The sequence below is a fragment of the Lactuca sativa genome, chromosome 4 (assembly GCF_002870075.4).
Source record: "Lactuca sativa cultivar Salinas chromosome 4, Lsat_Salinas_v11, whole genome shotgun sequence".
NCBI classification, from domain to species: domain Eukaryota; kingdom Viridiplantae; phylum Streptophyta; class Magnoliopsida; order Asterales; family Asteraceae; genus Lactuca; species Lactuca sativa.
The window spans coordinates 79,762,391-79,779,961 of NC_056626.2; the positions used below are offsets into that span (position 1 = coordinate 79,762,391).

The window sequence follows — 17,571 nt, forward strand, 5'->3', positions numbered from 1 at the left end:
TTTGGTAAATCGATGGAAATTAGTAGGATTTTATGTTTGATAAAAAATGGAAGTAAGTTACGCTTTAACAAAATAGAGAACGAAAGTTCGATGCTATAATTGACAAAAACTTAAAGTACAATGCTATGAAAGGATAATGTTATATTCCACAAAACATCATTTATTTGTTACTTTTCTTTTATGTTTGTATGCATGTATGTTGCTGTTTGTGTATAACAAAAAAAAAACACTCTAACATACACACATGAATTTATAACTCATAAACATTATAAAAAAATGACCTCAAAATAGAATAAAAAGTTAAATACTCCACTTTTAATTAATTAAAACGACACAAATAAGAGTGACGAGAAAACCATATAAAGATCAAATTTTTAATCAATGTAAGAACATAACATAAGATAATAAGGAAAGAGAGAACAACGTATGAAGATGATCCAATAAAAAGACACCACCATTTGAATCTTTGAACAAACTCTCATTTCTAAATTAAAATTTTAATGGTATAATCGATTAAAGAAACATAAAAAATATGATGGGATTGTTATGAGGCAGATGGTACATGATAAGTTATGCTATCATTCGAAGATTCAAGGGTTCGATCTGAATAAGAAGAGATAAGAAAAAAAAAAGATTTAAGAAATGCATCATAGGTATAGAGGGGTTTTATCTGTCATTAAGGATTAATCAACAATATTATGAATTATGTAGACAACATATTCAATTCCATACAAACAAACAATAAAAATCAACTAAAAATTCAACCAAAAATGAATATGGAAAAAACAATCAAATGAAGAATGATATATAGAGGCTTACCGCCATGTTTGTTTCGTAGGAACCTTGCAAGAAATAAGAAACATAAAAAAAAAAAAAAAAAAAAAAAATATGTCATAACCACAATAATTCTCTAGGAATTTAAGAAAAAAGTCACCGACTTTAAGATATTAATTTTAGTAATAAAAGACATTTAATCAGTTAATTTTAGATTTTAGATCAATATTTAACAATTACAAAATCACCAAAACAACCTGCAACAAAATAAACAACACATAAAACAAATTAAACAAAGCACAAAAAAACCTTAAAACAGAAAAGAAAACAAATTTCAAAGCGGGTGGGGTAATCACCTTGTAAGTTTCTATGATAAACTTCCAAACAATAAGGATCTACTTATGAACAAGTAAAAAGAAGTTGTTGTAAGAAATTTCATAAATCCATTTTATCATACACTTAACATGCATAATTTTTCAAATTAACTTAAATGAAATTTTGGAAATCAAACGACGAAAAGCATATAAAAGAAACCATTATATTTCGTATTGTTGTTGAAGGCGTCAACTTCAACGATTGCAATCCATATGATCCTTGTTCAGTGAAATTGAAACACTACTGTAATCAGGAACGCCTTGAGATGAACTAATAGCGAAACAATCAAATCATCAATAGAAACTAATACTAAGAAAACCATACCTTAGCATCAAGAAGAGAAAGTCATGTAGGCGTGTAAATGCAGAGCATGAAAACATGATCGGAAAGCAAATTGAACAGACTCCCAATCTTCAAAATCTTCAAAATCTTCAAAAAATATATTATATAACACGCAATACTCGAAGAGGAAAGGCTTTTCACATGAAAGCCATAATCAAATACCAAAGAAGGAAAATAAAATGCTATAATAAACAAATCAATAAAAATATTGTGCTATTTCTCGCATAATACCCTAATGTAATAGTACCTTTAAATGTATACAAAATGTTGTAGACGATCACAGTGAAGTCTAGCGGGATCAAGTCCACAGAGTGCTAACTTTTCTTGTTACTCAAAGCACTATAAAAATATTAATAATTGGATGATATTATAATCCCACATGTTTTTGAGAAATTTCTATAAAATCAGGGAATATGAGTCGTCACAAAATAGAATGGGAAGGTTTTGCCTATGAATCAAAGTTCTCCAATCAAGGTTCTACCTGACCCATGTCACCAAGTATAAGGTCAACTTCAGTCTCCTGCTCCACAACAATATCTTTAATATATCATATAAATCCACATCTCAAGGTTTTAAGCATATATATATATATATATATATATATATATATATATATATATATATATATATATATATATATATATATATATATATATACACGTTTTCTGGATCTAATGACAATTATAAGTAGTGGGACACACATGCATTAATGATAAATGAATAATAAATTACGTGTAGAAATTTGGCAGTCTAAAACTGACATAATACGGGCCTTTGTCAGGTTGTACAACCAATTGCAATACCCTCTTTCACAAGGAAATCATAGATAGAACAAAGGGCCACCAAAACGTTGTTTAGAATTAAAACAAAGTGGGATAGAAAGGTGCAACAGATGTTCATAGAACAAGCTAAAAACCATTTAAGTAATAATATTCCAGCCTAGACAAATTGCAATTGTTAGACCAGAAAGTGACTTTATCACTATTTGAAAGTGGGATAACCTCAATCATAATTCCATCAATTGTTATGAAGGCTTGTTCTTTTTTACAACTCTATAGCTTGTTTTCATTTTCAGGGTCGAATTTTGTAAGCAATGAAACAAAATTATCAAAGATAAAACATTTTTTTTTACTAAAACTAAAAATTGGTTCGGTTCCTTTTTCATGGTTCGGTTTTTATAACATAAAAACTCGTTTATTTAAAAATCTACAAATCAAATAGTCGGGGTTTTTTTTTTAATCGGTTGTTTCACACCCTTGATAAAAATACAAATGATTCTTAAAGATAAATGCATTTAGTGATTGTAATAAACTACCTTTCTAGTAAACAGACAACCTGATTATCAAGATCTCTATAAGATCAAGCAACCGATGTGTAGATGATTTGATGCAACAGAGCATCACCATCAATCATTCAATCCTGCAAAGTACATGTCAAAATATAAGTAAATAAATAATGATTTTTGTATTCAACTGCCATGACAGACATTATTTCTTCACATGCCTCACATCAACCGTTTATTGTGTAATAGGCAACTCAGAATGTGATACTCTGATACTGTAACTAACACCATGATAATCACTTTCATTTGAATATTGTATGATAGAAATACACTTTCAATTATTGTACATTACAACATCCTACTTTCATTTCTTTCTGTTACAGCAATGTCGTTCCTTTTTTTTTTTTTTCCTATTAAGGCATAGAACCTCTGAGATCTGACCAACTAATAGGTACTTCAAATTTTTTCTTAATAAGACATTATTGTTTGAAATTATTTTACTTTTTATTTTTAGCTTGTAGTTTCAATTGTGCATACTTTTATCTCATCCTATGACCGCATTGTACTTCGGAAGTTCTGAAACATATATATATATATATATATATATATATATATATATATATATATATATATATATATATATATATTAAAATATTAAAATGTCAAACTCAAAAGTCAAAAGGACATGGAACTTTGGTACATGACCACTTAAATTATTAAATGACAAGTCCCTGCAAAAGAAAGGGAAGGGTATTTCAGTCAAAAGATTAAAATTTAAAGTGTTGTGTAAAACATTACATAAATGTGAGTTGGGTCAAGTTAGGCAAATCATAAGGAATTGGTCATGTGAGACGGTTGTTGGTATTAAACCCCCTGTTAGTATTAAAAACCCAAAAATTCCATAAAATGGAATCACGAGATCATAAAAAAGGAAGGGTTAATAGTATATTTAACTACTTACATATACCAGATTTATCATTTTATCTTTATTAATATTAAGGATCTATTTATATAATAGGTTTATAATCAAATAAATGGCATGATTATCTAAAATATAGTCAAATGTTGTAATTATAATATAGTGGGTAAGCTTTTTAAATTAAAATGTTGTAATGGTGTACTGGAAGAAACCTGCAAATCACAAAATGATGATTCATACATAACATAATCATTGTAATGGTTATAACTAATAATTATAATTATAATGTGTAAGCTTTTTAAATTAAAATGTTGTAATAAGTAAAATAACTTAAAACACAATCCTTTAATAAAAATCTAGATTTTATTAAAGATATAACGTTGTGTAAATAAAGCTGATTGATTTTACATACACACATGAAGGCAGGGTTAGTGTTCTTGATAAACGGTTTATTTTTAGTACCCGAAAATGAAATTCAAACTAATAAGAGCACATCCACATTACAACGAGTTCTTGAATAAGATATTTCTTTGAGGCATTTCTACAAACAGGTTATTGGCAGCTGACAAAATGTCATTTGTATGAACATATGTCACCTCTCGCCCTCCCCAGTTCAACAGTTTGAACCTCCATTATCGGTTTCAGATTATCCTCAGTCACCCCATCCATTTCCATTAAATTTGGATCATGTAAATGAAGATAACCTAACCGAACATTAACATGAATATGCAAGAGAAAATCCAGTTCAGGTAAATTAGAAGATACTCCGACAAAGAACTAAAACTATATATATATATATATATATATATATATATATATATATATATATATATATATATATATATATATATATATATATATATAATTGATTTCTTATATAGAATTATAGAAATGCATATCTTTGAATGATTTGATTGCTTTGAGCTGCACTTCACATCCATATTTTAATCTCTCAACAGAAGAAAACATAGATGAAATAGAAGCAACATATATGCGATATCGAATTGACAAGTGACCTCTTTAACTAAACCCAGAACCCTATTTTACAAAATAAAAAAAGAACCCTATTTAACGTTTCAGAAGGGGTTAGTGCCATAAGACATACAATTAAATAGTAATATAATTTCAAACAATGATAGCCAATAACGAGAATCCAACAAACGAAAAAAACGTAATTTTATAGCTTCGATTTGAGGTCGAAATGACTCACCCGACGCGTTGTCTAGAGAGAAAAGTAGCAACAAAATCGAAGAGAAAGAAAACAATTAGACGAACTCGGTATAGAAATAAAAATCAAACCTTGAAAAGCATAAGACATGGCGACTGGAGCTCTTAATAGAGGGTGACTCGACAAAAGGAAGCAGAGGCAGCGAGGCACGTTGCATCGGCGCTTCGAAGCAAGCAGTAGGTGGCAAGAAGTTTTGGGGGAAACGTCGACGCCAAGAAAGAAAACCCACCGAGAAGTCTCGTGCCTCTTCTTGAGGCGACGGCTTCTTTTTCTTCTGATTTTCTGGCCAGGCGAAGTAATAGGGCGAAACCAAACTCGTATTAAGAGGTGAGTCGGCTATTTGAGGGAAAAGAGAGATGAGTTGCTATTTGAGGCGGGAAAGGGGAATTGGAGAATGGAGCTCTTACGTTCCCGATTTTTTTTTTCTTTTTTTTTTTAATTCATTAAGACAAAGGGAAGGAAAATTTTGACGGAAAGAAAATGAAGTGAATGAAAATATTCATTATTCCGTGTTCCCGAGTTTGAAGGAAATGAAAGGAAAATTTTAAGTTTTTGTGTTCCCGAGTTAAGAGGAAAAAAAAATAAAATTAAAAATTTTCCTTTCCCTCACTTCTTCCCAAATCCGTCCAATTTGGGAGGAAAATTTGGAAGAAAAATATGATTCCAAAATCCTTCCCCTCCCCTCACTTTCCTTTCATTAATGAAACTCGGGAACACGATTTTCCTTCGACGCCTCTCACTTTCCCTCTATATCCTCCCATTTCTCTCCTTAAGTGGAACTCGGGAACAAGGCGTTAGGGGTGTTTGGCTAACCTTTTGAAAATGCAAAAGTCCTTTTTGGAAAAATTGTGAAAAATCAAGTTTCTATGACTTTTCCAAAAAGTTCATTTTTCTTATATAAAAAAGTAGCTTTTACAAGATTACCAAACATCTTTTACATTTTTATCTTTTTCTAAAAGCTAAAAGATGTTTTAAAAGATTAAACAAACACCCCCAAGTCACCAGAAGTAAGCAGGCAGACACCTCTCCATCAGGAAACGATGTCGTTTCTTGAGTCCCTATGTGAAGTCACATTAAAGTACTGATAAGGCATGGTTGAAGAAGGCAGTCAGGCAGGTAACGAGATGAAGCTCCTCAATGACGTGCATAGGCTTAACATCCAAAAGAATGTCTCGCATATAGGTAAATGATATATATATATATATATATATATATATATATATATATATATATATATATATATATATATATATATCATACTATATTATAAATGAAACATTTTTCCTTTCACCTCATTCATTTGAAACTCTCATGCATTTTTCCTTTCACCACATTCATTTGAAACTCCCGTGATTTTTCAATTTCTTTCTAATAATAATTATAAGTTGGTTAATAAGGTTAAATAAATATCAAACCAAAAGTGTAATCATATATAAACTAAATTTCAATATTAAAATAATATCTTTACTTCTACTTATAAAGTTATGTTTTTTAAACTTTTAACATATTATACTTAATTTATTAGTTTTAATATAGTATTTGATGTAAAACATTATCATTTTAAAGATAGAATTTTGGAACAATTTTTATAAAATACTTAAATTATTATAAAAGAAACATTTTTTCTTTCACCGCATTCATTTAAAACTCTCATACATTTTTCTTTTCACCACATTCATTTGAAACCCCCGTGACTTTTCAATTTCTTTCTAATATTAATTATAAGTTGGTTAATAAGATTTAAAAAATATCAAACCTAAAGTGTAATCATATATTAACTATATTTCAATATTAAAATAATATCTTACTTCTATAGTTCTACTTATAAAGTTATGTTTTTCTAACTTTTAACATATTATACTTAATTTATTAGTTTTAGTATAATATTTAATGTAAACCATTATAATTTTAAAGATACAATTTTGGAACAATCTGTATAAAATACTTAAATTATTAATTTAAATATAACATTACAGGGTCAACTTAAATATAAATTTTAGTTTAACTTAAACAACCCAAAAAATATTTTGTAAATAGTTAAAAGTGATAAATTGTAGTGTCTTTCTAATAATGATTATAAGTTGATTAATAAACTTAAATAAATATCAAATCTAAAGTGTAATCATAAATAAACTAAATTTCAATTTTAAAATAATATATTTATTTCTACTTATAAAGTTATGTTTTTAATTAACTTTTAATATATTATACTTAATTTATTAGATTTAAAATGTTGTTGTATGTAAACCATTATCAGTTTAAAGCTATAACTTTTGAACAACTTGGACAAAATACTTAAATTATTAATTTAAATATAACTTAATAGTATCAACTTAAATATAAATTTCAGTTCCACTTAAAAAACCAAAGAATATTTTGTAAATAGTTAAAAGTGATAAATTATAGTGATGAATGCAAAAACTAAATTGTAATCTCAATTTAACTAAAATATTTTAGAAATATATTTTTATAATGGTTAAAAGTTTTCAAATAAGTAGCTTAAAATAACTACAATAACAATAGTTAAAAATAACACTATATAAATGATTATATTATTACATTTAAGATAAAAAAAACAATGTTTGATATTTTAAATAAATATAATGATAGAAATTAAAAAATTAAGCAAATTAATTTTTTTAATTATCAATAAAAATAACTATAAATAATATTAAACCATATATTATATTTAATTTTATTCATGTGTAACTAGTGGGTAGAAATCATTCAAACAATTGAGATTATGTAGTTATAATAGATGTATATATTATCATATAATTCAAAATAATCAATATATTATATCAATTTAGTATAGAATTTTTATGGTGGGACCAAAAAATTGGTAGAAACCGCGAGAACTATTCTCCACCAATCATTTTGTAAAGGGTAAAAGTCATTTATTTGTTCGTGAAGCGTCCGCACGCGACGCACGTGCATGAAATGTAATACAGACTCTTGTGCGAAGAATGTCCATAGAACGCCATCTAAATGAGTTTTGCTTTTAGTTTTCATTTATTTTGGTTTATTTCGTTTTTATTTTTTTTATTAGATATATGCTCGGTTTTAACATTCTTAATTTTTTTTTTTCATTTTTAAAATTTTTATCGATTATTTTTATTATTTTCGTTTTTTCAAAAACTTATTTTTTTTATTCTTTTTTCGTTTTTTTAATATTTTTATTACATACTTGAAGATAGTAGGGTTTTTTTTTCTTTGTTTTTTTTTTATTTTAAACTAAAAATTGGTTTGAGTTTTAATGTTTAACAATTATAAAATTTTAAATAAGAAGAATATTAAGGATCATAATATTTTTCGTTCATACTTTCTTTTTAATCATACGATTTTTGGATTATAATATTTTGAATCATAGTATTTTGAATTGTAACGATATTATGTATCATACATTTTTGGATCATATTAATTTTGATCATAATATATTGAATTAAATAAAGTTTTTTTTTCAATACAACATTTGGATCATTATATTTTTTAAATCATTTAATTTTAAATCAATTAATTTTGAATCATAAAAAATATAATAATTATGGATCATTAAATATTTGAATCGAAATATTTTTAGATCATAAAAAGTTAAGGATCATAAACATATTGAATCATATTATTTTTGAATCATAAATATTTGGATTATATTATGTTCAACATTTTTTAAGATTAAACTTTAATCTTTTAAAATCAAGTTTGGTATCTAAAATACCTTATTTTTAATTTTTTTTACAAAGTCATTATAATAGTGAGTAAAAGTATTGCTTAAATTTTGATAATTTTTTGAGAATTTTTTTCCTGGGGTTTTTTATAAATATAAAAAATAAATTTTGTTTTTCCAGATTTTCTTGATTGTGCTCATTTTGTAGAGAATTAAATTTAAAAACTTTGGTTTTTTCAGATTTTTTTGGCCGAAAAAGTAAGCGGGTGAAAAAAAACTCACCAGCCAATAAGGACTAGACACTTGTCATGCTCGGGTGGGGGCATGTGTCAACTCCTGGAGAGGCCACATGGTCGAATTTTCCTTTTCTTTCTTTCTTTTTTTTTTTATTTTTTTATTTTAATCTTTTTCCTTTTGTCACATGTACCCTTAAAACAATTAACATTTTCCGGAATTATCAAAATCTCGCAATTAATTACGAAAACGCAGTATCATCTTGTGAGATTTTAACGATAAATAAAATCAAATACTGACCATTTATTTTTTTCAATCTTATGGCCAAAAATTGTCCTCATGGTTCCTACCATTTTTTAAGTTATTACTTGATTATATATATATGGTTCCTACCATTTTTTAAGTTATGCAAGTACAAAAAAAATAAGAAGAAAAAGACTTAAAGCTAAAAAGGAAACAAGGAAATAAACTAGACACAGATTTGATGTTGAAAATTCTAATATATATATATATATATATATATATATATATATATATATATATATATATATATATATATATATATATATATATATATATATATATATTAGAATTTTCAACATCAAATCTGTGTCTAGTTTATTTCCTTGTTTCCTTTTTAGCTTTAAGTCTTTTTCTTCTTATTTTTTTTGTACTTGCATAATGTTGTCACAATTGGCCTTCATATTTTTTGTTGATAGCAGTGTGATAGTACATGTGAATGATAGGTGCCCTGTTTGGCTATCACTACACTCTAGGAGATTAACGAGAGCAAACAGTGTTGGGTTAAAGCGATTGCCTTTTACAATATTAATTTCTTGCTTCCTAGAGAAAGCAAGGTTGGTATAAAGCAGAGTGTTCCTTTGAAAATTTTATTGTAAGACTAAAATTATTAAAATTTTGGTGTTGAAAAACTATATTAAGTTTGTAAAATCAGTTTATTTAAATTTCAGTTTATTGCAGCAACCTATAGATGTTTAAAAATAAACATGATTTTTATTAAAGGTTACAACCGTTTGGTCCGCCTCTTATGTTGCAGACGGTTGTAGATGTGTTCCGCAGACTTCAGAAATTTTCGATTTGATAAAACAAACACCACCTTAGGGAGGAGCGTGTGTCGCTGATGAAGATCAAAAGTATGATTCTGGAGTTCAGGATAGATATCAAACGTATAAATCTTGTACCTTTCTTCATTGATTAGATCTTTTTTTTGGGGTTTTATCTTGATTGTTGGATTCTTTGATGGATTGTCCCAAGATTTGAGTGTTTCATGGGTTGTTATTTTAGATCTGGCCATTTTGTGGCCTCATTTGGCTTAAAGTTGCAAGCTTTATGAGGATTTTGGTGTCATGCATGCATTAAGTCAATTCTTAAGTCCATTTTAAGCTTAAGAGCTTCATTTAGACATGCATGAACGTAAAGTTGGCAACTTTATGTGGTTGTCCAACTCAAGGAAGTCAGATCTGGGTTTTGGGGTCATCTCCTTATGGATTAAGTGCTTATTGTATTAAGAACTAGGGTTTTGAGCGGACTCGACGAGTTTATTGATAAACTCGGCGAGTTGGATCGGTTTTTCCCGACTTTGTAGTTAAATGGAAAAACACGGCGAGTTAAAGGAACAACTCGGCGTGTTGGGGCAACTCGGGCCATTGACCTTGACTTTTTGACTTTTGTCTTTGACCAAGTTGTCCTAAGGGGTACTTGAGGGAGCCTAAATTGTAATAAAGGAAATTATGGGCTTAGGATAAGACTCATATGAGGTTGGGCCCAATTTGGAAAATTGGGCCACTAGTGGGCCTTTGTGGATCTTTTGGTTAATGGAATCGGGTCTCAGTTTTGGTTCATGTTGGGTTAGGGGTAAAATGGTCATTTTACCCCAAGTATGTATGGTGGGCCTTAGAATGAAACCCAATTGCTAATTGGGTGTTATTTTTATCTAACAGATTGGAGGTGTCGTCGGGGCAGCAACTAAGGATTCTTGCAATGAACTTTAGTATTCGAGGTGAGTTTTCCTCAATGTACTTGCAGGTGGAAGGCACCAATACCGGCCTATTGGATTGATATCCTGTTATGCATGTTTTTATGCTGTTATGATTTGTCAGATTGGTGTCCTGGTAGATAGGATGATGGTATGTTTAGTGATCTATAAGATCTTCTTGATGTTAACTGGTTATATGTTTATCTGTGTATATAGCGTCGTGGTGTGGGTGGGTTGAGACTGTACTGCTTTGTGCTGCCAGTCAACAAACCCGGTAATGTATATCGGTATATTATATGTATACTTATATGTTATGTATATGTCGACATGGTTTGTGTGTGTGGTTGGGTTGAGGTAGTCCTGCTTGGTGCTGAAGGCCAACAGACCCAGGGTGGCTCGGATAGACTGAAGGCCTGTGAGGCAGACCAGTCAGGCCAAAGGCTCGGAGAACGGTCCAGACAAGCTGAAGGCCCGGTGAGGCGGTCCATACATGTTGAAGGTTATGTGGGCGGTCCAGACAGGCTGAAGTCCCAGTGAGACGGTCCAGACAGGCTGAAGTCCCAGTGAGGCGGTCCAGACAGGCTGAAGGCTTTGTATGCATGTTGTTGTTGGTATATGTTATTTGTTTGTGTGTTGGTACTTTGGGGGAACTAACTAAACTATGTGCTTACAGTTTTGGTTTATGGTTTCAGGTACTTTACCGAACACATCCTCACGTTTTGGACTTATGATTTCTGAGATACTCTGATAATGACAATGTTTTGAAAACTATGTTGAGAACGCTTCTTATTTTAAATAATGTTTTGGAAACAATGAGTTTTGTAAATACTTCCATAAAAAAAGGAGTAAATTACATGAATGGTCCCTATGGTTTAGGGTAATTTGCACGTTTGATCCCTAACTTAATTTTTTTAACTCGGAAGGTCCCTGCTGTTTGTTTTTGTTACGCACTTGGTCCCTGTCTTACCTAAAAAGACTATTTTGCCCTTGATTTTTTATTTTTTTTTTAAATAAACACACCCCAACCCTACCCACCTCACATTACCGTACCTACCTCACCATTTTTTCATATTTAAATAATAGTATTTTTAGGTAAGATAGGGACCAAGCGTGTAACAAAAACAAACTCTAGGGACCAAGCATGTAACAAACAAAACAATAGGGACCTTCCGAGTTAAAAAAATAAGTTAGGGATCAAGCGTGCATGTTACCCCAAACCATAGGGACCATTCGTGTAATTTACTCTAAAAAAATGGTTGTTTTGAAAAATTTTAATTTTATGAAATTTTATGGATGTTACATTGGATATTGTGGAAACCCTTAATTAGGGTCACATATATTGCTCTCAATAAATATATATATATATATATATATATATATATATATATATATATATATATATATATATATATATACAAAAGGGTTTATATAAGTGATATAAATGAATAAAAGATATAAACTATTTAATTTGTAGTGATGAGAAGTGGACTACATCTCTATAAACACCACAAGGAAAAAGGCCATTACCGGCGACAAAAGTCGCCGGTAATGATGATAGCGGCGACGCGTCGCCGGTAATAAGTCGCCGCTACTGCCTCGTCGCTATTGATCAGTTTGTCGCCGCTAATGATAATAGTCGCCGCTATTAGTATGTCGCCGTTAATGAGTATTGTCGCCGCTAATAATGTTGTCGCCGGGAATGACATTTGTCGCCGGTAAAAGTGTCGCCGGCAAAAGTGTCGCCGGTAATGAGCTCTGTCGCCGGTAAAAGCGTCGCCAGTAATTGTTTTTCAATTTTTTTTTTTTAAAAATGATTTTCGTTGCCGGTGATAATATCGCAGGTAAAAGTGTCGCCGGTAATAACAATATTGGATTAAATATCAAAACCAATAGTGTCGACGCTAATTACAAAACAAACATCCTATTAAATATCAAACATAATAGTGTCAAACAAACATCCAAAATACAATTAAATATCAAAAGTCATACTATCCGAGTAGCAAAACAACAAAATTTTTACAATCTACCAAGTAGCAAAACGAGACAACATATGCAAATAAAACCCATTCTTACATACCCTCATCGTCGTTCCCATCGTTCCCTTGATTATTTTGGGATTGAAAAAACGAATAAAGCTCATCCCTACATGCCGGGTCGGCGAGCATTGCACGAAGATTTTCCAACTACATAATTAATAACAATATATATAAACTTATAACTTAGATTGTCAAACATAAACAAAAACTATCAAAATACATTGTTATTTTTAAAGTAAAATAGAAAACCAAATTACCAAACTTTTTAGCAAATAATCACCAAACTACCAAATCAACATGCATTTTACGATGCTAAAGTAGATTGCTATTTTACATGTGATGGTTGTGATGGTTGCGAAGGCTGTGGAATCGTCGGGAGACCAGAAGGTTTGCGGCCAATGCCTCTAATGTGGCCACGTCGCTCTCCTAATACTTTCTCGAACGTAGCTCTTTCTTGAGTTGGCGTAAACTCACTTTCACCTTGAGTTTGTTCTAGCAGCTCTTCAACTAACCGATTCTGTAACTCCCAAAAGTGAGTAACAATTAAGTATAAATAAACATATAAATATATGATAAAATTATAATTAAATACTTACATATTGTTGTTCCGATTCAGCAGTAACAAATACACCATTCTTATCGGTATGAGCTTTGCGAAATGTTTCCACTCTCTTAAGGTTCTGTTTAAGTTTAAAAATTAGATTATATTTTAAATAAATAATTACATGTATCGTACGGTACCTTCTTATAGCAAGTACTGCTATACGAGCTCGAACCCCCACGATTCACGATTGTTTGCTTTTCACGGATTTTTTTGTTCCTTTCTGAAGCAATTTTGTGTTCGTCAGTTTGAAAATACTCAACTGTCTTCTCCCAGTTATCAACAAGCATACCATCCGGAGGATTTGCCAATGCTCTCGGGATATCTTCATACCCTCCGACCATCTTGAAATATTCTTTAGCGTCGGCTTTACGCTCTCGAAAACCTCTTAACAAGGCTGCTTGAAAACTCTCTGTCAATAAAGTAGCTTGTGCATCCTGGTACATTTGATTGAGATCAAACTTTGTCTACAATAAAAAAAAAAAAGTTAACCAAGAAACAATTATAGTTAAACCTATAAAATATATTTAAATAAATAATTACCGCTAAATGTTGTAATACAGTGTCCTTTATATCAGGGGAAACTCTTTTCCAACTCCATTTGTCGAAAGGGACCATCTGCCACATTGTTTTCCCAACTTCTCGGGAAAACATGTCTCCCGCCTCTCCTACGGGATTAAATGTGATATCCCTATCAAATTGCATGGGTATTGGTTTCCCCTGGTTCTGCAAGATTGCTTTTTCAAGCTTTATATTTTTTGCTTTTCCTCGAGCTTTCCTTCGGGCACGTCCCTCAACTACAAATGTAATTAAAAATTATTAGAAACGACATTTAATTTATGATAATTGAACAAAAATAGTAAATAAAAATTCATGATAAGACTTACCGTCCAGCTCGTGCTGGCCAGGACCTCTACCACCTGGGAAAGGTGGGTCCTCAGCTCCGTCTCCCCCATGTCCACGACCCATGACAGCAGCCATGGTAAACATAAACAACAGCCACACTCTCATCATTTCCTGAAAAATTATAAGATATACAAATACAATTTTTATTATAGATACACATTACATAGAAATAAACATTTAGATAGGAATAAACATTTAGATAGGAATAAACATTTCCATTTAAACTAGAAATCCAAATACAGTTCATATTACAAACACATATTACAAATACATATTACATAAGAACTATTCTAATCAGAATCTTCCTCATATCCTTCAGTGTCTTCTTCGGTATCATAGTCAGAATCGGTGTCATCGTAATCAGTATCGCAATCAGAAACATCATTGACTCTACCAGTTGGCGGAGGAACTTCAGATGCACTTTCTACATCAACAATGACTCTAGGAATGTTTTGAAAGTACATGCTGAAATCGATAAAAAGCGGAGCATCGGATGAAGAGATATTTTGAAGTACATCGACATCGTCTACATTTTCGTGTGAGACATTGTCAACATTTTGAACAAGGTCATCGTTCGATGGTAGATTCCAAATACTTCGATGATTAACATGCTCGACAACACACCGATGGTTATTGTTTGGCTCTCTGATGTAGAACACTTGTTTGGCTTGTGACGCATATATGAGTTGATCATCTTTGTATGCTTCGCGTCGTGTGTCGATACTGGTGAAACTATCACTAGAAATAACTCCTGTTCGAGTATCAAACCACTTGCAACGAAATAGTACAGTTGAATAATCATGTGTATACCTCAACTCTATAATCTCTTCTAACTGGCCATAATACTTCTCGCCTTTCTCACCCACCGCTAAAACCCCAGAGTTTTGTGTTGTACGTTGTGTGTCACGACTAAGTACCATAAACCTAACACCATTGACTATGCATGCGGTGTAAGAATAGGCATTCATTTGCGGGCCCATTGCAAGAACCGACAACTCTTCGTGGAATTCTGGAGATTTTTCTATTTTCATTTGATGAACCTAACAATTATAAATTAATATGTATTATGTATTCGTTAGATCAATGAAACAAATTTGTTTATTAATTTATATTACCTTTTCACGAAACCAATTACGAAATTCTCTCTTTTCATCACTTTGGGGATGCTCAGATTTGAATTTCCTATGTTGGTGACCAAAAGATATAGATTTAAAAAGATAAAATAAAAAATTAAGAATGAAAGTTAGAGATAAGATTAATTACTTGATATACTGTCTGACTTCTTCACAGCTATTCAATACAAACCATTCCATGTTATGCATTTCCGTTAAATTAAGAGTTTTGATTTGAGTTGTGCTGGTCGGTCGACATTTAGACTCAAACATCCAAAACTTTGTTGTTTCAATGACAATATCTACATTTCTTTCCGGACGATTCTTTACATCTCGAAGGTACATTGAACAAAATGATAAAGCTTCTTCAGCAACATAACCCTCAGCTATAGAACCTTCTGGCTTCGCCTTGTTTCTGACATAGTTTTTTAGTTTTTTCATATATCTCTCGAATGGAAACATCCATCTCATACAAACCGGGCCTCCAGCAATTGCTTCATCAGGTAAATGCAAAAGTAAATGAACCATAATGTCAAAAAACGCCGGAGGATAAATCAATTCTAACTTGCACAAGATTGCAATAATGTCTACTTTTGCTTTCCTCATATCCTCCACCTTCAATGTTCTGGAACAAAGTTGCTTGAAAAACGTACATGACATCTATGTTGTGTTTCAACTGTAGAGAAGACCAATACTCGAGTTCGAAGAAAATGCTTCGTTTCGACCGGTTCAACTCATAATCTTGCCGCTTTGGCTCCCCGCCTCCATGCTCAGGATGTTTACCCGGTTTACGAGTTAGTAGACGACCTAGTTGCTCTTGTATGTCATCATTACTAAAGTGTCTCGGAGCGGGTCTTGTCTCTTCCATCCCATTAAAGTCCAACCTCTTTCTTAACGGATCATTAGCATCTAGGAAACGACGATGACCGATATATACGACTTTGTTTGTTGCACGGTACGAAGGAGTGTCTTCATTGCAAGTAGCACATGCTCTATACCCTTGCCCACTCCAACCCGATAAACTACTACGAGCTGGCCAATCGTTTATTGTCCACAACAACATAGCTCTCATCGTGAAGAATGTGTTTGTCGCCGCATCTTTAATACGTACGCCTGAGTTCCACAAATGTTTAAGCTCTTCCACCAACGGTCTAAGGAAAACATCCATATCCTTACCTGGAGCTTTCGGTCCTGGAATCAACAAAGTCAACATGAATGATGACTCTTTCATACAAAGCCAGGGTGGCAGATTGTATGTGGTGAGTATGACCGGCCATGTGCTATGTGGATTACACATGTTTCCAAATGGATTGAAACCGTCAGCTGAAAGACCTAGGCGTACGTTACGGGGTTCACTCGAGAAGTCGGGGTATTTTTTATCAAAATCTTGCCAATGTTCCCCATCAACAGGATGAATCATCACACCATCTTCTGAACGTCTGGTACTATGCCAAATCATATTTTTGGCAGTGTGCCTCGAACAATATAAACGTCGTAGTCTAGGGGTCACAGGAAAGTACCGTAACACCTTATGAGGTACTTTCTTACCCTTGGTGTTTTTATCGATCCATCGGCTCTCTTTACAAACGGGACAAACTTGCAATGAATCATGTTCTTTCCAAAAGAGACAACAATCGTTTTTACACACATGTATCGACTCATACCCCAGGCCAATAGACTTTAGTTTCTTTTTGGCTAGATAATGTGAAAGGGGAACCTTGTTGCCTTTGGGAAATGCTAATTGCAAGAGCTCAAGGAGTTGATCAAATGAACTATCAGTCCATTTGTTTTTCACCTTGATATGCATTAACTTTGCTAGAAACTCAAGGGAAGAAAAGATGCAACCAGTATACAATTGAGTTTCCATTTCTTCCAACAACTGTGCAAAATCATCATCCACACCGCTACCCCTTGTATTCGAGGTTCCTTCATCGAGGTTGGTATCATTTTCTCTTGACTCCCACATCACATCGTCGATTAAATCGGCCATTTCGTTACTTGGCAAGACGACGGGAGGAATAAAAGATTCACCATGATAGATCCAAATTTTGTACGCCTTACTGAAACCATTTATAAATATATGGCGTTCAACTACAGTCGGG

At 31.8% G+C, this 17,571-nt stretch overlaps 1 protein-coding gene and 1 long non-coding RNA gene across 7 annotated transcripts; both read right to left on the bottom strand.

Annotated features, from left to right (window-relative positions):
* Positions 1-887: 887 nt before the first annotated feature.
* LOC111884799 (uncharacterized) lies at positions 888-5,306 on the bottom strand. 6 transcript variants are annotated; one of them, XR_006190449.2, is made up of 5 exons: positions 4,992-5,303; positions 2,807-2,910; positions 1,739-2,011; positions 1,474-1,578; positions 888-1,392 (listed from the first exon to the last, which is right to left on the bottom strand). It is a non-coding gene; the product is annotated as an uncharacterized LOC111884799 (long non-coding RNA). The 6 variants fall into 6 exon arrangements; XR_002847910.3 differs by having other exon boundaries at positions 888-1,578; positions 1,739-1,830; positions 1,973-2,011; positions 4,992-5,300; XR_008231600.1 differs by having other exon boundaries at positions 888-1,031; positions 1,131-2,011; positions 4,992-5,306.
* Positions 5,307-16,001: 10,695 nt separating this feature from the next.
* LOC128133457 (uncharacterized) lies at positions 16,002-17,459 on the bottom strand. The gene has a single exon (XM_052770914.1). The coding sequence runs from the start codon at positions 17,457-17,459 to the stop codon at positions 16,002-16,004; it is 1,458 nt and encodes a 485-aa protein (XP_052626874.1).
* Between the last annotated feature and the right edge of the window lie 112 nt (positions 17,460-17,571).

Coding starts and splice junctions, on each gene's coding strand:
- LOC128133457 (XM_052770914.1), bottom strand. CDS start 17,459: ATGGCCGATTTAATCGACGATGTGATGTGGGAGTCAAGAGAAAATGAT.